At 40.8% G+C, this 22,002-nt stretch overlaps 2 protein-coding genes and 1 long non-coding RNA gene across 7 annotated transcripts in view; 1 reads left to right on the forward strand and 2 right to left on the reverse strand.

Annotated features, from left to right (window-relative positions):
• Nucleotides 1–2,919: 2,919 nt before the first annotated feature.
• LOC139759436 (uncharacterized) lies at nucleotides 2,920–7,847 on the reverse strand. Its single transcript, XR_011715050.1, has 2 exons — nucleotides 7,468–7,847; nucleotides 2,920–3,361 (listed from the first exon to the last, which is right to left on the reverse strand). It is a non-coding gene; the product is annotated as an uncharacterized lncRNA (long non-coding RNA).
• The window catches only part of LOC139759432 (uncharacterized), a 296,435-nt gene continuing 280,723 nt past the window's right edge, over nucleotides 6,291–22,002 (forward strand). The window contains exons 1-2 of one of the 4 annotated variants that reach the window (XM_071681538.1): nucleotides 6,291–6,437; nucleotides 9,334–9,491. The gene's annotated coding sequence lies outside the window, so the exon portion shown is untranslated. Of the gene's footprint in view, nucleotides 6,438–9,333; nucleotides 9,492–14,982; nucleotides 15,603–22,002 lie in introns of those variants that run through there. The other 3 variants (XM_071681542.1, XM_071681539.1, XM_071681537.1) reach the window with 3 other exon arrangements.
• Nucleotides 10,857–21,623, reverse strand: LOC139759434 (larval cuticle protein A2B-like). Of its 2 annotated transcripts, none has more exons than XM_071681545.1 (4): nucleotides 21,268–21,623; nucleotides 13,257–13,340; nucleotides 12,574–12,753; nucleotides 10,857–11,748 (listed from the first exon to the last, which is right to left on the reverse strand). In XM_071681545.1, exons 1-4 carry the CDS (start codon nucleotides 21,271–21,273, stop codon nucleotides 11,665–11,667), a joined length of 354 nt encoding a protein of 117 aa, XP_071537646.1. In that variant the 5' UTR covers nucleotides 21,274–21,623; the 3' UTR covers nucleotides 10,857–11,664. The 2 variants fall into 2 exon arrangements, with proteins under 2 accessions (XP_071537646.1, XP_071537645.1); XM_071681544.1 differs by lacking the exon at nucleotides 21,268–21,623 and adding an exon at nucleotides 14,817–14,933.

The raw sequence follows: 22,002 nt of genomic DNA on the forward strand, positions 1-22,002 counted from the left end.
CATTTACTTGATTTTTAGGGGCAGATATTCATATATGCTCAGATATACCTGTTATCAGGTTACAGTGTCATACAGTTTGATCATAACCATGTATAGTATGTTGTAAGTATTGTTAATTACATTAGCTTTCACTGAAAACATACAGTTATGTCTGTAGTTTGACTGGATGCATTGTTTATCCTACCATGCAATTGTGATATTTACTATTTTTTTATTAATATTATCATATGAATAGTGTTCTAATGATTATGATATATTGTGTAAGAGTTAAGCGTAGAATTAACAGCTTATATCTTGTTTTGATGAAAATATCAAGAAACACACCGACCTATGATAGACTTCTTTCGTATAATATTCTTTATGTATTTATTTCAGTAGATACTATGTATCTAAGCATATTTTGTTGTACTATATGTTCTTTTAGTTTTAGATCGTAATTGAGAGTGTGGATGTTACTGGATAATTGAATTTTTTCCTATGAAAATTATATGTAATAGTTTGTGCTCTTAAGTAACGTCTTGAATTATTAGCATTATGTGCAACAGAGTCTGTTTGTCTTTGTAATTACCAGAATATTGTATAATTGGTTGAATTTTCTTGATGCTGTTGAATGTGGACTCTATGTATAAAAGTAATGTATGTAAAAAAATTCATGTAATGATTGGATAGAATGAAGAGGTTTGTGCTCCTTTTTCTTTCTCATGTAATTGTCTATGGTATATACCAAAATGTGGTACTAGTTGTTTTGCCAAAGTATTATTAGGTAAGTGAATGTGACCTTAAGTACCTGATGAATAGTTCTTAGTGCTGCTCAAGTTGAAAGCTATGCTGGCAGTTCCTATCCAGTGGACTTTTTGTATGAATAGGGTTGTAACAAGTTGGAATGTGTGTTTGCATTGTTTAGCATGAAAGTGTGATTGAAATATCATATATAAGGGTGTAAAGGAGTTAATGAATGCTGTTGATAGATAAATTTGTTTTATTATCCTGACAAGAATGGGATACATATTATATACAGCTATAGAGCAAAAAAAAATTTCCCTTGTGCTGCACAGAATGTCTGTGTAGGATCAGCTTCAGACCTCTTAGATATTATTCATATGAGCACACAAGGAGAGATAAGGGAGAAAGCAGTGCAGGGTAGAAAAGTCATGAGGAACCTTAATAGAATAATGAAGGGTAGAGGTGTAAGTATGGAAGTGAGGAGAGGATTATGGGACAGCATAGTCCCCACAACCTTGACCTATGCAGGTGAACCAGTGACCTGGAATGCGTTACAGAGATCAAGAATCCAGCCTGTGGAAATAAGCTGTTTAAAGAGGAGCATGGGGTATGACTAGATAGAGTAAAGAAAGAAGTGAATGGGTGTATGAGAGGGTAGAATATAATGACTTATTTGCTCAGACTTTTACAAAAAGTCTGAAACACAGCTCCGTAATAACATTAGCAACTATGGTATGACAGGGAATGCAAAGAGAATGAATTATGGAATGGTAGAGTGGGTTAAATATAATACATTGAGGTGGTTTGGGCATGTGGAAAGAATGCAACTGGGAGTTTACAAAGAAAGTATATGATGATATAATTAGAAGGGTTGGTGTGAGAGGAATACCACCTGTGACATGGGGAAATAGAGTGAAAGGGTACTGGAGGGAGAGAAATGGTGGAAGAATGCATGGAATAGGGTATAAGAGGGAGGCATGTAAGGGCAGATCAGTGGAAACTTTGCTGTCGCCAGTCCCTTGGGAGTTCCCAGAGGGAACAGGCATTAGAGATGTAGAATAGAAAAGTGGATAGCACACTAGTTTTAAAGGCTAAAGAGGGTTGTTTGAAATTATAAAAACATCAAGCTGCATTACAATTTGCAGGTAGCTGTGGCACTTGCATGACGGCTAGCACTCAAAACTTTATTTTTGAATGTTGCTATGGGATAATTAATATATAATAATATAAACAGACACTAAAGTGAAAAGTGCTCTGGGAAGTTCTTGTATTTGTTCCTTTGCATACTTCTCTACATATTTCACTGTCAACTAATGTCCATATCCCAGTCATTTTCCTGATTTGTATATGATGTGGTGTTCAGGAGGTAAATATTGCACTTCCTAAATAAGAAGTGAAAATATGTAAAGGTGCTTCTCTTATAAGTAATGTTTTTAGAGAAGGGTTTTAAGCAGGAAAAATGAAAATTGTGTGGACATTGTGCTCGTAAATGACTGCTGGGTGTTTTTGTGTCCCACCAGTACAAGTAGTGTGTGTGGGACATATTCCATCGCTCCTGCATCTGCCTGTCAGTGGACATTTTAATTTACATGGTAACTCAAAAATGCAAGATGAAAATTTGATACTCCATAGGTACCTCTTGTGAAGGTGAAAAAATTATTAGATTTTGGGAGATGGATTTGCATAAACTTGCATATTTCTTTATTCAGGCTCACTTCAGGAGCATTGACTAATGGGATACTTATGTATTAGGCAAAGACAAGTATCATGGCTTGAGCTATGGCAGCAGGGATTTTCCATTCCCTGGTAGGTTTGACCATGCTGGAAAGGTCAAGCTTGAGCTGTCAGATGAACACATGTAGGCTCTTTTCTCTCCTATACTTTTTGTTCTTTCCTTCATGGTCTATCAGAATTGGAATTGGTCATTTGTATGAGTTAAAATGAATTTCTAAGATAGAATATTCTAAACTGTATTAAGGATGCTGAATAGCCTTAGATGCTCAAGTGTTTGGCTTATAAGCCTAAATTTTATAATCCAATCCAATCCAATCCTGTGTACAACTTGTGACAGGACATTAGAGATAATGCACATGTGGTCTGGGAAGGAACTTGAGGCAGAGAGGATATTGTAGGAAAGAATCTTCTGGTTTGATTTTATTTACAGTAATTTTTTCTTAGGTGGCATAAAAGATGATGTACGTTGCTTTGGAATTTATTTTTTTCTTGGATTAAACTGCTACTCACAGATTTGTAGCACACCAGAATACAATATTTATTTTGGCACAATTATTTAGTATTTTTTTATCTCAGTCATGATCTTACTTTTTTCATATTCTGATTATGAATCATTTACTTCTGCATCTCACAAGCACACATCATCCAACTTTCAGGTGACCATGAGATTTTCTGTGTTGCATAAATTTAATCAGCTGCAGAGTACACTAAGTTCAGTTCTTAGTTTGTCTTTGTCAAGCAAAGACAAACTGCTTGATTTTATACCAATCAGATTCGGTCCCACTTCTACAACCTCTCTTACCACTACCATTTCCTCCTTGTGTTGCAGGTCCAAGCCCTTGCTACTGCCATTTTCACTCTTCATACTTCTCATTTTGATGACAAAACCAAAATAAGATGTTTCCTGAAAATATAACACCCCAGGAATTACAGTTCTGACAAACAAATGGATTTGTTGGCACTGTGCTTAAGGATTACTTATGTGTCTGACAGATTTCTCAGCAGTTGTGCAGACAGACTCAAGAACTGTTGTGTAATGCTCAGACAAAGGATATCTTTAGCATATGATGAAAATCACCAGCAAATAGTACGTTGATTGTCAAGAGGAAAAATTAATCTTTCTTAGCATTGCAGCTGAATCACATCCCACACTTCCTTTGAAACAGTTGACATATCTGCTTGGGATTTTCTCTTGATATTGAGTGTAATTTCTTTGATTTCATTTCATTCGTCTTGTATTTATAGAATGATAAATTTTATAACCTGTAAGGAGACATTGATCTTCAGGGAAAAAAATGTCTAAACTGAAACTTTGAGTGTAAAATATAAGGCATTATTTAGAGAGATGAGAAAAGGAAAGCCAAAATCTAAATTTGGGATCACTGAATGCTCTTTTATTACTTAGTTTGGAGATCTAAGGTGATGCAACATTCAGGTACCGCATTCCTTACTTCATTTCTAGTACTTACTGTGCCATATTTTTAATGTCACATCGTGTGGCAGATGGCATCAGTGTACTGCCAACGTTTTCCTATGCAGCTCTTCTTTGTGGAGAGCTCCCTCAAAAAAGATGGGGTATTCTTAATAAATTAGTAGAAAAAAAAGTGAATGATGGCTTCTTCATAATCGGTTTGATGTGTAATAATGAAAGAAACACTCATTTTCATAATTTTCTATAATTTGCTGAAACACTTTTTTTAAGAGCCTTTTTGAACATATGCACTGAGATACATTTGTGCACTCAGCTCATCTGTCCAGTTACATGTTAATGTATAAGTTTTTGACTGGCTGGATTATTTATCCCCAGAATCTTTCATATCTAGAATAATCATTATTTGTGTTATCCTACAAACGTCGCTTTTTCAATATATTATGCTAAATTTTCTACATTACCTCTCCTCTTTGATTTTATCTTTACATATAATACTTTGAACCTATTCTAAATTCTGATCTTAAAAGATTAGTGATTCTAATCAATTCTGTATAGTTTTAGTTGTTCCTAAATAAAGTGTTACAATGGTGGAATGAGTGTCGAGACTAGAGCAGAGTTTGCAGGCAAACAAAATCATAATTTTTTTTTGACCTATTGGAATCACTATGCTGTTGGAAATGCATTTCCTCAAGCCATGAAACCCTTCGCAATTCATAATTTTTTGACTGTACACCTTTATTAATTCTTAGTAAGTCATTTTGTTTTACTCTATTTTAATTTGTAATACTGACCTCGCCCACCAGTTACTAGTAAGTTGACTATTTTATTAATATGCCCAGGAGAATGCTACTGTTTTCTGATTTTTTGAGGCAAATGGCTCTCCATCAAGATTGATCCCTGCCGAGGAGCAAAACAGGGGAAGGAAAGTAAAGAATTAGTTCCATCATAGAAATCGTTCCACCTTAGCCACAGACATGGTTACAGTTGTATGAATATTACTACTGAATTGAAGTAAGTATACTGCCTTATTCCTGGTTGACTCATTTCCTGAATGCTTGAATAGGGCATGGTAATTGTCTAAAGTATTGCCACTTCTTCCAAAGCTCTGAGTATTGATGGTGCTCTACAGAGATGGGCTAGAGTAGCAGCTCCGGAGTTTCAGATACAAAATCTAATGGAAATATCAGTGCGATAAGGGTTATGTATCTCGTGGTAAGAGAGGTTATCACTATAAGAAAGACTAGATTTTAGAATTAGAATATCAACAGAACAAAAAATCGGGGGGGGGGGGGCAGATTTTTTTTTTTGTGAGTGAGGGTTACATGTCCTAATGTAACGTAACTTAGGGAATTAGTGTTCCAAGCCGGAGGCTTCTGGAGAGAAAGAGATCTTTTGCATATAACAAATTTCGTAAACTGTGAAAATACCACATACCACAGATTCTATGAAAACCTCTCCTAACGTCACTTTGTGGCTAGGATAGTAATAGTTACGTCTGACACTTGGCTTTGTTCTACAGAGAGTTCCATGGTGGTGCCTGAATTTTGACACCTAGGATGATTGGGGTGCGCTGTCATGAGTAACTGGTATATTTCCATTAAGATGTTGAACTGTAAGATGACTTCAGGAGGTTCGGTCAAGTTTTATTTTGGTCCTGTTAATATTTTTTATGTGTATTACGTAACTACTTTTATAGAAATCAATCCTCAGCCGAAATTACCGTAATTACAGCGAAAAATAAGTGCCTTAAGCATATGTAGCCGTTACCCAGAGCTAATTTCGATACGGAGCTGAAAATAGACAAGCTTTTTCTGGAAAAGTAAACTAGTAGAACTTTGCTCTCCAGGTATTTCACTTATTTTCCTCGGTTTTATCATTCATCAAAATTGTTAAGCTAGTAATGATAATGTGAATATGAAACATTGGACGTATATAGGGCAAGAGTTTAGATAAACCACCTCCTGATCTTGCCAAAGGAAAATTAAATTAAGAGGCCTTAACGTATTACACACAGGCGCTGCAAGCAGTACAGCTCCAATTTGCACCTCCTTCACGTGTGTCTATGTGCAAAGATTTGCCTAGATTTTTTACCCTGTTAATGACAGCCCATTCTTGGATGTGCCGTTTCTGGCACAAGTCGGGTGTGTGTGCTCAAAATGCCAGTAGTGGCACAGGGCGGCTCTTTTAAATGAATATGTGTATTGTGTAAATTATGTTAGTTGGCCTGCTCACTGCTTACGTGACGTAGTTTTAAAAGCTACTTGAAATTTTATTTTTCATCCTTTTTCCTGCAATGTATTTATGCATCGAAAGCAAAAATGAAGTAATTGGTGAGCATGGGTTAATTTTTTCTTTTTTATTGGTTCCAGGTGCGGCTGTATTGTACGTCTACCACTATATGTTGACACGATACACAAGCCACCAGTAGACTATGTATTAGAGAACAGAGAGAGAGACAAGGAAAGCCAAAGGAAGGAAATTATATACTTTGATGTCGAGGGCCATAACAAAAGATCCATCAAAAAACTTTAAGAGAGGAGGACCAGGGGTGAGTCGAATAGATCCTAACCAGTAGACTTTGCACCAAAGAGGATAGGTTGAAAGGGAAGCATAATTCCTAGGTAGGTAGACTGCAAAGCAAGAATGACTTTAGTATTATTATCATTTAACACCATGGCCCTTTCCATGGTAGTTCAAAAGCTGCGTTTCACAAAGTAGGAAGGGTTGGAGGTATTACTTTGAAGCAAATTCTTGGGCGTCTCAGTTGATGACAGCCTCTCCAATGATGGCTTTATATCAGATTTGTATCCTCAAAAAGTGGTAAGGAATTGTTCAGTAGGCTGCCGTTGAAGGCCAAGTAAACATCACTAACATGGTGAGACCAATAGGTCATAAAAAGAATCCATGATTTTGGCTGCGAACTCTTATTAACGTGTTTGGAGAGGGGAGGGGCATAGAAAATGGTATTTTTTTTGATTTCAGGAAAGTTTTTTTCTTTGCTTAATAATAATAAAAAAACATTTTCAGCTGAGGAGTAGATAGTTGGGGTAATTATTGCTTTAATGGTAGAGCTGTACCTATAAATTGCTTACACACCATATATATCTCTTGTCGATAATTTCCGTTTTTATATTTCATATCCCCAAAACTATTTGGCCACTCTTCCCAATAATGTTATAATAAAGATTTTGAGTAGGATGGAAAATAATAAAAAGGCATTCAACAGAAAAACAAATTAATCTGCACATACAATAATTTTCAAACCGCTCTGCTTGAATATTATCTTAAAATCATTTAAAATGATGCTAGTTTGCACACTCACCAACAAAAACAATTGGGTATGGGCATAGTACTTGTTATACATAAGTGAAATGAAAAAGACGTGGTTACTCTGGTTTATGGCAGAGGTTCACATCCTACAGTGACAATGACCATTTTGGTTCCAGTGTTCATGATTGTTACACCGTTCTTCAAAGTTGTTTAGGGGTATTTATCAAACGTAACATTGCGTGAAGATGTATTGTACTGGTTTGGTACTTGTGTACTTACACACGGACTACCGTGTTAACGATACTGACCTGCCACACATGCATTGGCCTCTTGGGTTCGAACCTGTTTAGCTTCGAGTCTTGGTTGGGGCTGCCGGTTCGCAGTCCGCTTGGCTGCCCATCTTCCCCAAGGGGCTGGTCGATATATTGGGTGCCTGACATAGGCTAGTGTGTGTTTATGAATGCATACACAAGAGTAAAAGATAAGTCACATATGTACACGGCAAAGAAATGGGACAATGCGAGTGTAAAACTCTCTTCCTGTAACGAAGGAATAGTAATCACATAGAAATTACACACGCCAAAGGTTTAACACTGAAATTGTACAAATGCCACTGATATGGGTTCTAATAGTTATTGAGGAATGTAATAATCCCAAATATATGACCAAAATTAAAGATAGATATACCCACCAATAAAGTCATCCACAAGAAATGGTCAATATCCCAATACCATACAGTCCCTGCTTTTGGACAAGTGCAAATTTGAATTTGGTATACATTTGGATCGATCATACCTTCTTTTTTCTTTCTTTTAAACTATTCGCCATTTCCCGCGTTAGCGAGGTAGCGTTAAGAACAGAGGACTGGGCCTTTTTTGGAATATCCTCACCTGGCCCCCTCTGTTCCTTCTTTTGGAAAAAAAAAATCATACCTTCTATCATATATAAAATTAGTAAACTTATTGTTATACTTTGATTTCGTTTTTGTAAATCATATAAATCTTTTTTCCTTTACCGAATGATTTTGATTGAGGGCGTCCAAATAGACTGGGGGCTTTGAAGTAGGGGGAAAATAATATTATATAAACGTGTTACGTTAGGTTCAACACGCATTACCAACTGTAACACCTTTAGCTAGGTCTACTGACTTTTTAGACAACTTTAAAATGAGAATGGAATGAAAGATGACTTGATTTCTGTTTTACCAGAATTTGTTCGTTGCAAAGTTGCGTTATAACTAAACATTGTCAGTACTGGGCGGCAGACACTGTTAGGTGCTTGTCAGACTAGCAACAGCTTCAGGAACTAATTTGACTTTATATATTCACCATCATATCCTCTTGCAAATAAGGTAAGTTATTTATAGCGTTTATATTTTGTCCACTTATTTAATAGATGTAAGTTTCCCATTCGTCACTGCCTAGGACGACTGTGTGCCGGAATTGTTGATGAATTGCCAAGTCAAACTTCAGGTTGAACAGTTTTATAATGTGTCTCTGCTTCTGGTTGTCGGATATGTGACATATATGTACAATATGCGAATATCCCTCATCAAGTCCACATACACAGGTACAATGTACACATTACCCGTCATACTTTTACCAGAGCATAGTTTCTGACGTATTTTCCTCTGTATAAGTACCATTTCCGGGTGTATTTGTGTGGACTTGATTGTGCTGAAAGTAGTTACTGTTACCGTATTTGTCTTTCGATCTGATGATGTATTTGCTCGGACTGTTTCACTTTTTTGTGCAGTGTGATCAGGATGTTTCGCCATCAAACGTGCAAGGTTAGGTTAGGTTCACTTTTCTCTCTGCGCCTAGTTTTTTTTTTATTCTAAGTTACTGATGAAAATCCCAATTGTTCCCTTTTGAAACGTAGAGAGGAATTTTCCCTGCATGTGTGGTTCACGTGAAAAGGTAGTTTTTCGACTGTAGAATTGTGTTAGAAATGTACATGATGTTGGCTTCGTCTGGCTGTGGTTTGAGATTACTGTTTGCTTTTTACATACCATTTGTGTATGTTGTTTATGTGAAGGCGGATATGGATGGTTATTATTTATATAACTGGTAAAGGATGGCTCATTCGTCCTTTTATGGGCTTTATTTAGTTCTGGAAATTTAACCCGGTACACCTGTTATGAGAGGATGTGTTATAATCTCTTCTCCTTTCAGAGATGTAATTGCTGTCTGTATCTGGGATGACGTGAATTGTCTCCCAGTTCAGCGACACTACGGAGTGAATTGATCAAGATTATCATTTACTTTCTACACTCTCAACGCAGCACACACACACACACACATCCAGCTGAAAGAGCCAGTGTCCTGCTGAGGTACGTATTCAGGATTTTGGTTTAAGTTGTCAGGGATGGGGAACATGATGAACCCGTCATGACACTGGTGACTAGATCAAGACAAGAATGTGTAAGGACAATTGTATGTCTGAGAACTTAGGGATTTTTGAGTTATTCAAATGTTAGATTAGTACATGGGTAATGTTAAGAATTATTCTTATATTCTCATAAGATTTACCATGCAGACGTTGTAAGAGAAGTTTATTACGAATTTGTCGATCATATTTAAAGAATATGAATATATGTAACAGAACATTTGATAGCAATAATCAAAGGAGTTTTGTTCGATGAACAAATTAACATGCTTCTGCACAGTGAAAAAATGGGTAAGGAAATTTTGTTCGTACAAATTAGTATACTTTACACTTAGAGGGTAATTGGTCAAGGAAGTTTTGTTCGAACAAATTTGTATGCTTCAACACCTCGAGGGAAATTTTTATTAAACTAGTGTCACTTAGGAAGGTGGTGAAATGAATACGGTTGTACAGTGGCAATCCTCTCTGACAGTTAATTGAACATACTTATTAATACACACTCGCAAAAGGTGAAACTGTTTGAAAGGTTTGAAATATGGGCACGAAGAAGAACGATGAAGTGGCTAGCACAGTCAAACAACGAAGTTGTACTCGAAACGGTGTTCGAGGAAGGGAGTTCATTCCAATTAACAGCGCGAAGGTAAAAGGACCAAAAAGAACATATTTCTATAAGGAAAGATTTAACTAAAGTCGAGAAAGAAAGAAAGAAAGAGGAAATCTATGCTGGATTGACTAACGCGTAGGGGAAAGGTTGAAGATGGAAAGGTTTGGTGGGAGCCAAGATCCCTCCCTGGAAGGTCCGACCTGCTGTGCGCCATGACAAACTGGTTGGTTGTCAGTGGTGCAGCCACTATCCGGAACTAGTTAGGTTGCATAACGCTGGAGCTAATTGCATTTAATGTTGACATGAAGTAGGAAGAATTACATAAGAGTTCACATTCGTTGCCTGATTAGTTGTGTCAAGGTAGATTGGTGAGTGACGAAAATACTCAATAAAACTAGTGACCTCTGGTATACAGTTTCACAGATAGTATTGAAAAGAATCAGTTGAGGTATGGCTCAAGATGCCGTTGAATGCTCTTCGTCAATGGCACAATCATAGATTTGATATAGGTCAAATGACTCATACGTCAGCGTGTCTGATTTTATCGAGGGAACTTTCCAAACCCTCACGACATCAAACACTGATTTCCTCCTAGTCTTCACATCTCTTCCTAGTAGTGGGAACATTGAACCAACTCATTTTGTTATTTCATTTTCCTTTCATAATTAAATCTAGTATTGGTTTCAGGGAAGTTAAACACACTCATATGACGTAAGTTTATTACATATAAAATATATAACATTATTTCCATCATGTATAAAGAAATGTGAATAGGAAAAGATAGCGTCAGTTACAAAAATGGCTCTGATGCATTCAAGGTAATGTTGCCATACATGAGAATTTCATGGTATTTACACAAGACGCTTTCAATGTATCAAAACTGACTACATAATGATAAGCTGGACAGGAATATGTAAAATATATTTTTAGTATACGGAAAGTGAATAGATTAATGAGTCTTAAGAGCAGAATAGATTATTAGAAATAAATTAGAATAAATAGAATAGCTCAGGAACGTTAAACACACTGGGAAAATATTTTAGCTTGCTGTAAGTACAACTGGGGGAAAGATGGTTCCTGCACATCAAGAAGGTATTCTTCAAGTCTTTAAAACCTTGATGTTGAAGGTAAAGATTCGTATGGGGTTTTAGTAGGTGAAAATCTTACAAGATATTCATAAATACCCAGCCTTGATTGTTTGAAAATTGAAGTGGAAGGCTCAAGTAGGAGAATGTTCTGTTTAAAGATTGAAGTGGAAGGCTTAAGTAGGAGAATATTCTGAAAGGAATCCCCCTGCGTTGAACGGCTCATAAAACCAGATACCAGTGTAGAGAGAAATTAAGAAGAAATATGATGTTTCCAGTTTGAAAAGAAAGGTCCAGCTGAAGGAACCTAGCTAGGATGAAACCCTCTGCGATGAACAGCTACGATGAATCGTCACTAAATCTAAAGAGGTCCCCCGGGCGAGGGATTGTACATGACATTCTGATGAGCGGACCAGGACGCGTCACGGTTAGGCCAGGTGGTCGATCGCCTTCTTGGGCTTGTGTGTTGGGATGATGACTTCGATGCCTGATGGTTCCTTCTTGACCACAGCCTGGCGGCAGACAATATAACCAGTTAGTTGACACTGCCTCTCCTTGTTTGTGTGATTAATGTCTGGTCATATTATTATTATTATTATTATTATTATTATTATTATTATTATTATTATTTGCACTGATGTAGTGGACTTTGATTAGAAAGAAACTACCGTTGCAAAATGGTTGTAGCATTTGTTTGTATATATTCCATTACGTTACAGACACACTGTGTGTTATCTTTATCAACCTGTTATCTACCGTACATGACATGGATGGCATCATCTGATGAGAATCATGCATACGATCTTCATTCATACCATGTATCTTTCTCACCTTCATTCTTTTCTCCTGATTCCTATATTTTTCTACGCAGGCTGTCCATCTTTGGTGTTCCGTTTTATTACCCATCCTGATCTGTATATCTCACTTGGAAAATGATCTTAATGACATAGCAAGTAACTTAATCTTTGAGGAATTCTACTAGTCATGCAATCAAACAGATAAACATACTTAATTAGTCTGTCATCATAAATTCCGCTGCCAGTTCCACGCACATTCTCCACCCATAACTAGTGTGCTACAGTGAAGCATGAAGCAATGTAGCGGTTAGCGTTCCTGACTGTGACGCCTACACAGGCCGCCCCAGGGTCGAGCCACCTAGGTTCGAATCCTATTTGTGGCGTTCGGTTCACAGTCAACCCAGCTGTTCATCCACCTTTAGGGGTGGGTCGATAAAATGGGTCCATCACTGTTCAGTCTAGCAAAGATGACTCCTCTATCGGATCTCTCGCCTGAGTAGTTAGTACCTCACAAGAGACAGGGGAGTGAGTATTGATTACCTTGAGGCCATTGCCATCCTTGTTATCCTCGTAGGTGATGGTGTAGACGAAGCCGTCGGGAAGAACGTAGCTGTAGGATCCCCTGACGCGGCCTGAGGAGTCGGACACCTCGGCGCGGTTCTGGTAGTTGGTGGTCTCGTCGTCTCGCACCTCGAAGCCGAAGTTGTACGGCTTGGGTAGCTGTAGCGAGACGTGTTTATGTAGCGGTTAGTGAGTGGTTTACACCGAGGGTCATGGTTAACAAGGGCCAAACCCAGGGTGTAAGATGGGGTCGATAACCAGCAAGTATTAACAACAGTAGGGTTGGTGGGTTAATTGTAGGTTATGACACTAGATATCGGAAGGCAGTGTTAAGAGTTGATTGAAAACATGCATGGAATATAAATTCTAGTCAGAAACTCTTGTTGGTAAGGACAGATGTATACGTATTACGTACGTATACACGTGTATAAATAAGACATTACGTATTATGTATTTATGTATGTATACATGTATATATACATATAGGACATGTATATGTATTATGTATACACGTGTATATAAATAGGACGTATACGTATTATTATGTCTACACGTGTTTATAAATAGGACATGTATATGTATACATGTGTATATAAATAGTACACATGTATACGTATGTATGTATGCATGTACGTTTGTATAAATAGATGTAAAGTGCTTACCTCAGTAGTAGTCGTCTCCTGCAAGACTTGTCCTCCCAGCTTGGCGGCCGCTGCCACACACACCACTCCCAGCAAGATGATCACCTGCAGAAGGAAGGACACATGTGAGGAACAATATATATATATATATATATATATATATATATATATATATATATATATATATAGATAGATAGATAGATAGATAGATATAGACAGATTGATAGATAGATATGCTTTGACATGCTTGACGATAAGAGATCAGCTAAGTTGAAGGGTTCGTTCAAGGTAACTTAGGGATGGAGGTGGAACTTTCCCGTTGCTTGACTAAGGCCGTTGGCACAGCCTTAACACGTCAGGATGTTGAACACTTACCAACATTGGTTTGATTTGCTGTTCGTCATTCTCGTCTACAAAGGAGATGTGGCTGCTAAGTGGATAAACCAAGAGGTTGTGATGTATTTATTACGCAAAATCACGATGCCTGGGTTCGACCCTCCTAATTCTATTTTTTTTTTTTTTTACAGCTACTAAGGAGCTCTAAAGCCAAAACGAATTTCATTTTGTATTACATTTTGTATAACAATTTGACGAATAAAGTATCTTATCTTATCTTAATGTACTCAGTATAGGTTATTAAAAATATAAGGCTAAATACGGCATGAATATATACTGTAGTAATATTGTCTCTCGTGCTTTCAAGTTTTGATATAAATGAATTGTGTAGCAATTTTTGCTGACAGTTAAAGTGTAGCGAATTATGTAAACAGAAGGTTGGCGACCGTCAGTAGCATGCCGTCCAACGGGACTGGAAGTCCAGGTTATTGGGTTCCGTGTAGTGAAGGGGAGTGACACGCGGTGAGGATCCCAGTCAAAAACTGACCCACCCAAATAAATTGCCATATTTCAACCAATGTTACTAAGACCCCCTCCCCCTAATTATGGGGCTCTCGCCGCACCCCCCAGCTGAACGGGTCCTCGGCGAGACTGTTCCTCCACTGACGAAGCAGTGTAATTACTGGCAGACGACACACACACACACACACACACACACACACGAAGTGAGGTATGACGTAACGGTAACTTTTGAGTTTTTGAGCCACATTTGGTGACGTAAGAGGCAAGCGATCGTTATAGAAATGTAGGGAGTAGAACAACCAGAGGACATGACATGAAATTAAGTAAGAAACACGTTTACAAAATCTAAGAGGTACATTTTATAGAATCAGAGCAATGGATGAATGGAACAGTATATACGTTAGACCAGTTTGAATGGCGGTCGGGTGGTCATCAAACCCTCATTATCATTTGGTCATTATTATATATCTATGTTCATAAAATGGGACGTGAATACGTCATGTGCGCCGTGTGGAAAAGCGGTCTTCACCCCTAGCGAGGTAGCGTCTGGAACCAAAGCCTAAACCTAGTCAAAATCGTATCTCGTATGTAGAAGCGACCGTCACCTTAGCAAGGTATCGTCGGGAAAGAAAAGGTTAAGCACGAGACAAGGTTGTAGACTCTATACGTGTCAGTTATGGTTTATACCACCACCATCGTCAGTGGGTACAATGAACTACTCACCATAACGGGTATGATCATGTCTTCCATTTCCTCGAGTCCCTTGCGCAAGAGGGCTTCCGCCGCCGGCCCTGACGCAACCCTCCCCGAAATGTTCACTTTCATCCGCTTAAAAAAAAAGTCGGCCCATCGTTATGGCTTGGCTGGAGCCATGACCACCCCAAGGTTGCCTTTGTTTGTTGACGTGCGTGTGTGATTACTGTGTGTGTATGTGTATGTGTTGGGGAAAAGAGTTGTTCACTCATGTTGCCCAGTTTGTAAACCTTGTACCGTGTCATTATTTGTGTTTGTGTGTGTGTACATAAACACACGCATTAATCATGAATGGATAATGAGTGTAAATGAAACTTCTTAATATGAATAAAGATCATAGAACTAGTTTAGAGTGGAGAACCGCTAGATGAATAGCCACAGTGGGTTGCCAGCCAGCCAGCCAGCCAACCAGTCCGTAACCTAATTTGATATTCTATTGTCATTCATTTTTTGTTTGTACAGATGCTTGTAGATTCTTGATACTGATGTATTGTGTACGTAGATACAGGAAGATGATATTAGGGATGAAGATGAAAGAGACCTGGAAGGTACAATTTACATAAACAAAGCCTAGTCGCTACCTTTCTGGTGGGCGTGGTCTGGTCTGCCAGCCATCGTGCACCTGCACACTTTCACTCTCTCCTCACCAGACAGTGCACACTCGTGCCCGAGGCCAGGGGCAATATCCTCTACATTCTTAAAGGAGACAAACGAGAGCGGCCATTTAGACTGCCTACACTGAACCTGGTAAGCGAGGTTTGTGTCAGCTGTCACCTGGTTTACTGTGGGACATTATCATTTCTTGGAATGACTGACAACGTACAGAAGCCGCTGATTGGGAACAGGCTTGTACGGTATTTAATGTAACATTTTATCATACCTTTAATAGAATAGTAGCGGACTTTAATGCAGCCATATATTTTTATAGAATGGAATTTGGCTTTGCCCACTACGACGAACGAGTGTAACAGTGATAGTGAATGTGCCTGCGGTAGTTGAATAGTTAAATAGTGAAAGCTTATATGTAAATTCAGGATTACGTGTACACTGTTACTTCCTGTCGTTACCTTTACATGAAAGTGAAGGTGTGGGACAATTACTATGGCTTGCCTAGGGGGAAGGAGCGAAGGTCAGGAAGCACATAGATAGTGCTGGACAAGGTAGCTTTTGCTGGTGTGGAACACGTTAAACTATAGCTAGTCATCAGCAAGACATGCACCATTTCTCCGTGAGGCTTTGGTGGTACAAGACCAGTACTGGCCAGACATTTTAACCCCCTTTGGCGTTCGACGTGACACGGGCAATCATGTCTACAGTCACGTCATCACACCCAGTAGTCGCCCCTTTCTATACAAGAAGTTAAGACAGCGAGGGTATGCGTGTACCTGTGGCCCACCCTTCAGGAGGTGAAGGTTGAAAGTTTTTTACCCAAGCGGTTCGACAGCACTTGGGGTACATTTCAGGAGTACTGTACTGTACTCTGGAATGGGAATTTAGGGTACGGTGGCCTGCGCACCACTCTCGTAGCTTTCAAATTGGCGTGCCCAACAGAGATGACGTAACTTGTTTGCCGCCCACAGTGGCAAAAAAAAAAAAAAAGATAACGTGTGGTTAATGGAGAGGGTTGTGAAAGGCAGGGAAAGGGTCAGGTGCGAGGTGAAGGTTCTGGCCGAGCAAGTGAAGGAGAGGAGACAGTAGGATGGCTCTCACCAGCTGTTTGTGGTGAGCGAGGAGCCGAGTCAGGCAGGAGAAGAGACATGAATGGAGAGAGAGGGAGGGTAAATGAGGCGAGTGATAAAGAGGAGGAGGTTGAAGGAATGGATGGGAGGGAAATTTAGCGGGGACATAACCACAGATACAGTGGATTTGCTTGTAACCACAGATACAGTGGATTTGCTTGAACGAGTTCAATATTTTACTACATAAGACTTTAAGTAGTCGCTTCGGTACCATGTTGAATGAAATAGAGACGCTGACGACGAGAGGGCTAACGTGAGTTGTGGAACGTTCGAGTCACTCAGCGTGGGGAGGGAGGTGAGGTGACCTAGCGAACACATGACGCTGTGAAAGTTGTTGAGCTCCGAGGGCGAGAACATCAGAGATCGAGAGGAATGCAAACTTCGCATTATCTCAAGTTTCCATAAACGATATTTATTGAGAAGGAATAATTAGCAACTTGAGGCAGTAGAAGTAATGATAACTAGCTGGTGATGAAGGCAAAGCCTATTTCGTGGAGGTATATGTTTGAGTTAGATGTAGATTATTGCCATGTTTGACGGTGTGGACTGGCTGTGGAGGGGAGTTGTGTGGTGCAGTCGACCAGCTGACGTCACATTGTAAGGCGAAAGTTGGAGAAAGGAAAGATGGCAGGCCGTTGATACCACCTGTTGACGAGTGCTAGCAATACCGACTGACCAATGGGTGGGTCCTGGCCAACGCTGATGAGGGAAGGGTGTGCCGGTCGACCAGTTGGTGGGTCCTGACCTACACTGCTGAGGGAAGGGCGTGCCGGTCTACCTGTAGGTAGGTCCTGGCCAACGCTGGCGAGGGAAGGGTGTGCCGGTAGACCAGTGGGTAGGGCCTGGCCAACGCTGGCGAGGGAAGGGTACGCTGGTCGACCAGTGGGTGGGTCCTGACCAACACTGGTGAGGGAAGGGGTGTGCCGGTCGACCAGTGGGTGGGTTCTGACCAACACTGCTGAAGGAAGGGTGTGCCGGTCGACCAGTGGGTGGGTCCTGACCAACACTGGTGATTTAGTATACCTCCAGATGAACCGTTTGTTTGTTAATCAAAGCACGAAGGTAAAAGAGTTTCTGCCTGTGATTGAATACGGGCTCACCCCAAGATGAACACGTGGGTCGGGTCTCGGACAACTGCCGCGCCTAGAATTCGAACCTGGGATAGGTTACGTGCTGGCTTATGGTTAGCAATGCTAACCACTACATCGTGTGTGTTGTGTGTGTGTGTGTGTGTGTGTGTGTGTGTGTGTGTAATGCTTCCAGACGGGTATGAGGGGGTGTATTGAGAGTGTAGCCAGTGATGTCTGGGGCCAGGCCAGTGTGAGGGGGTGTATTGAGAGTGTAGTCAGTGATGTCTGGGACCAGGCGAGACGCGGTCGACCAGTGAAAGTTTCCCCTGGCGACACGCATGTAAAACCTGAGGAAGCTCAGGGTATTTGACCTTATACAACACGTGTGGCAGTTCACGCTCTCGCTCACATCCTCGGCCAATCAACATGGAGATATATGTAAGGAAACTAACTCGTCTGGTATCACCCTCAGACCCCAAGGTTCAATAACGTGTGTGTGTGTGTGTGTACTGTGTACTGTGCTGAGAGTTTTACACTCGTGGGGCCCTATCTCTTGAACACTTTCTACCAACCATATCGTAACAGAGACTGTACATTTATGTACGTATGCTGTCTTCATTAACCATGCCCTCCGTCATTCTCTTGCAGTCATCCACCAGTCTTGAATTATGAAAGTATTTATTTACTTCTTTTTTAACAAGTTTTACTCGTTATTTTATGTCCTCTGGTTGCTCTATCTTTACCTCTGTTGCGATCGTCTTTATCCGGGTCATCGATTTCTTATAAACAAGTAAAGGTTGTGATCTGGTCATTCTTCACTCCTCCTCTAGATGGGCAGATTTAAAGCCTCTTATCCTTTCCTTGTAACTGAGCTGTCTAAATTCTGGTACCATCTTTGTTGCTCCTCATCTGGACCTTCTTTATTAGCTCTTTGTGGCTTTTTAGGTGCGGTGACCAAACATGAGAATATATTCTAGTTTTGGTCATATGTAGGATATGAACAGCTCGGTAAATATTTCCTCTTCCAGATACCCGAAGCTGTTCTGATATTTGTCATCCTCCAGTTTATAATTTCCTGAATTATCCTCCAGTATGAGTCTGTGGCAACAGGTTTGGGGTAATGTCAACTCGCAAGTCCTCACAACAGAATCCTGAAACGTATTACCTGCTGGTTGATAATCCTGTTGATGCCTCCTTTCACTCTTTTCCCATCCACGTTATATATGCTTGGGTTGAACTTCGCCACCCTTGTGCCAGACCAACTCCGGGGTTTGTTTAGGTTACCTTGTAAACCGACGTCATCTTCCACACCATTTAACTTCCCTCATGACTCACACACAGGACGTCATCTGCAAACATATTCCTGTACGAGTCCATACCTTCTGGCAAGTCATGTATATATAGATCAAGAAGAGTAAAGGTCCCAGAACTCCTTAGGAACTCTGCAGGCCATGTCGACTCGTTTGGAGAAGAATCCACTAATGTAAGTCGTCTGTTTCCTTCCACTGAGGTAATATAATCCATCGTCGGAGTTCCTCCCCTTTCCCTCCTTTTTCTTGTATGTTGACTCCGCCTCACAATCACCCTTCCATGCGGTACAGCGTCAAATGCTTTCCGTCAGTCGAGATACAAACATTCCACACAGCTTCTCCTTTTTGTGTTAGACAAAGCTCACTCTTGCGTAGAAAACTGAGAGCTTGCTTGTGACGCGTGGCGCCTCCTTTCCCCACAAGAGTTCTGCTTCTCGGGGTAATGTCTCCTCTGTAGAAAGTCATCGTCCAGTTGATTCCTAATTAATGGTAGAACCTTCCACACTACACTGGTCGGTGGGGCCGGTGTGTGGTTTAGAGCTTCGTTCCGGTCTCTTTTATTTTTGATACGTATGAAGTTCGCCCTTGGCCATTCCCTTGAGCACTGCTCCTCCCTCCAGCGCCACCTTGAACAATATGTCGCGCACCTGCGCACGTCGTCAGCACACATGGTGAAGTTGTGTCAGGACCATGAGCCGCTCTTGAGTTTGTGATTCCGTTGGTCACATATCCTTACACCCTCCTCTGCAACTGTACCTTCAGAATCTCTCATGTTTCATTATCTGATCTTCACCTGACTGACTCCTGGTGAATAACATGGTAAAGTATCGGGTCATCTGTCTTGTCCACAGTATTGTGTTCCAAACTTTCTTCGATCGTCCTTTCTTACCCTAGGATGCTCCTTGCACATGCTGGTTGGCTGTAGTCCCGTCATTGCACATCTCGAAGCTCCTATTTATGACGTCTTTTATTTAACCAGCTTTATTTTTTTCCCTCTTGAAGCGGTAGGTACCATTTCACTGCGGTCTTCACAGAGCCCTGGTTACTGAACTCCGTTTCCCAATCTGTGTTGCCAGAGTGATTGGTGAGGTTTGTGTAGCGTTCACGATAATGCCTCGTGTTGTGATGGTGGTGTTGCCTCACCGCTCCCACTTGACCATCCTCACTCACCACATACTTGAACACTGCATGATTACTGTTGTACGGGTGGTGTAATGGATAACTGTATATATATATGTATCGTCAACATCCATGCTCGTGTGTGTGTGTGTGTGTGTGTGTGTGTGTGTGTGTGTGTCGTCTCGCGAGCAACTTGAATATACCTTGTACCATCTACCCCACACACCCATCAGGACCAGTGTACCGTCTACTTTACACACCTGCCAGTACCAGTGTACCGTCTACCTTACTACCCAGTACCAGTGTACCGTCTACCTTACACACGTACCAGCAGCTCTGTACCGTCTACCTTACCTCCCACCACTTATGTACCTTTTGCCCTACATACCTGCCACTACCAGTGTACTGTTTACCCTACACAGCTGTGACCACCAGTGTACCTCGTAACATGTGCAACATACCATATATATATATATATATATATATATATATATATATATATATATATATATATATATATATATATATATATAATCACACCACGTAACAGTAAATTTTTCCAAGCCAAAGAATCCTTTTCCACACGAAGACACTGTCAATGGTTTAGGTGTATGACTCCGGTGATAAGAATGATCTTACTTGCTGACGAGACTGAATAGAGTCATTGGTAAATCATCTTGAATGGATTACATTATATTTTAGGCAGCACTTGTATGGCAGCTGTGAAAGGATTACATTATATATATATTATAGTCAACACTTGCGCCAGCTATGAAAGTTCGATGTATATTCACTTCCATTTTGGTAGCCCAGCATTTCCTTCGCTAGCAAATGTCCACGAATTATTGTTAATCCAGTTGTGGATTACTCTAGCCAACCTGATGGATACCCATCACACATCTCCATGACTTTGAAAATCCTACATAATCCCATAAAACACGACGTTAGGTTTCCTAAGTATGGTGGCCCCTCCCACCTTTGACCTGGTCTATAAGGTCAGGTCAGCCTGGCCTATAAGGTCAGGTCAGAGTGGCCTATAAGGTCAGGTCAGCCTGGCCTATAAGGTCAGGTCAGCCTGGCCTATAAGGTCAGGTCAGAGTGGCCAGGCCCATCATACCTAGAGCACGAACCGTCATGATGCAATTATGACCAACTTGTGAGAGGTGTTGAGGTTACATCTTACCTTCATGATGGCTGGGTGACGTTTGTATGTGTGTGTGTGAGAGAGTATATGCACCTCAAGCGAAGTCAGCTTGCGAACTGTTCTCGCTCCTCATCTCCCCGTCCTTTTTATATGCGGCGTGAAGGGGCGTGGTGTGGTGGTGGGCTGGACCTGGCCATAGGTGTTGCTCCTCCCTCCTGTGATCGAGACAGTGTTACTATACATCTTCACTATAAACACCTCAGAAGGTAATGGAGTACTCGACATTCGTCGTTAAGTCTGGTACGTAGTCGTACCAAGGAAGATGAGGCATAATGGTGTAAGTGAGGATGAGAAAGGAAGAGAAATGAGTAAGAGTGATTGTGTGATGATGTGTGTGTGTGGGGGGGGGGGGGTGTATACGAGCGGATGACGTCACGAGTGCATCTTAGGCAACCAGGTAGGGTGGGGAAGGTGGAGGTTGGTTGGGGGGGGGGGGTGTCAGAGGCCGACGGTGAAAGGTCAGTGTTTCATTCACTGCCGTAGTGAAGGAAGTGGGAACACACGTGGGTCTTCACCCCGTCCACACCAACCTTCCCCCCGCCCCGCTCACCTGACCACCAGGTCCGGGCATGTGGTCACGTGTGGGGTAGGAATTCTGAGAATGATTTCCCCCCCCCCCCCCACGAGCGTAAAGGCAGCTTCGGTGACCCCCTGCAGCTGGGGTAGGCAGGGAGGCAGGGGTCGCTGTCAGACTCAGTCCTTCCACTTGGACAG

This window comes from Panulirus ornatus, chromosome 33 (genome assembly GCF_036320965.1).
Source record: "Panulirus ornatus isolate Po-2019 chromosome 33, ASM3632096v1, whole genome shotgun sequence".
In the NCBI taxonomy this organism is placed as follows: domain Eukaryota; kingdom Metazoa; phylum Arthropoda; class Malacostraca; order Decapoda; family Palinuridae; genus Panulirus; species Panulirus ornatus.

Excerpts from the sequence above, each read along its gene's own strand:
- LOC139759434 (XM_071681544.1), bottom strand. The coding sequence starts at position 14,918 with ATGAAAGTGAACATTTCGGGGAGGGTTGCGTCAGGGCCGGCGGCGGAA. Across the intron at positions 13,341-14,816 it reads ACATGATCATACCCGTTATG|GTGATCATCTTGCTGGGAGT; the intron begins GTGAGTAGTTCA and ends TTCCTTCTGCAG. Across the intron at positions 12,754-13,256 it reads AGGAGACGACTACTACTGAG|CTACCCAAGCCGTACAACTT; the intron begins GTAAGCACTTTA and ends GTCTCGCTACAG.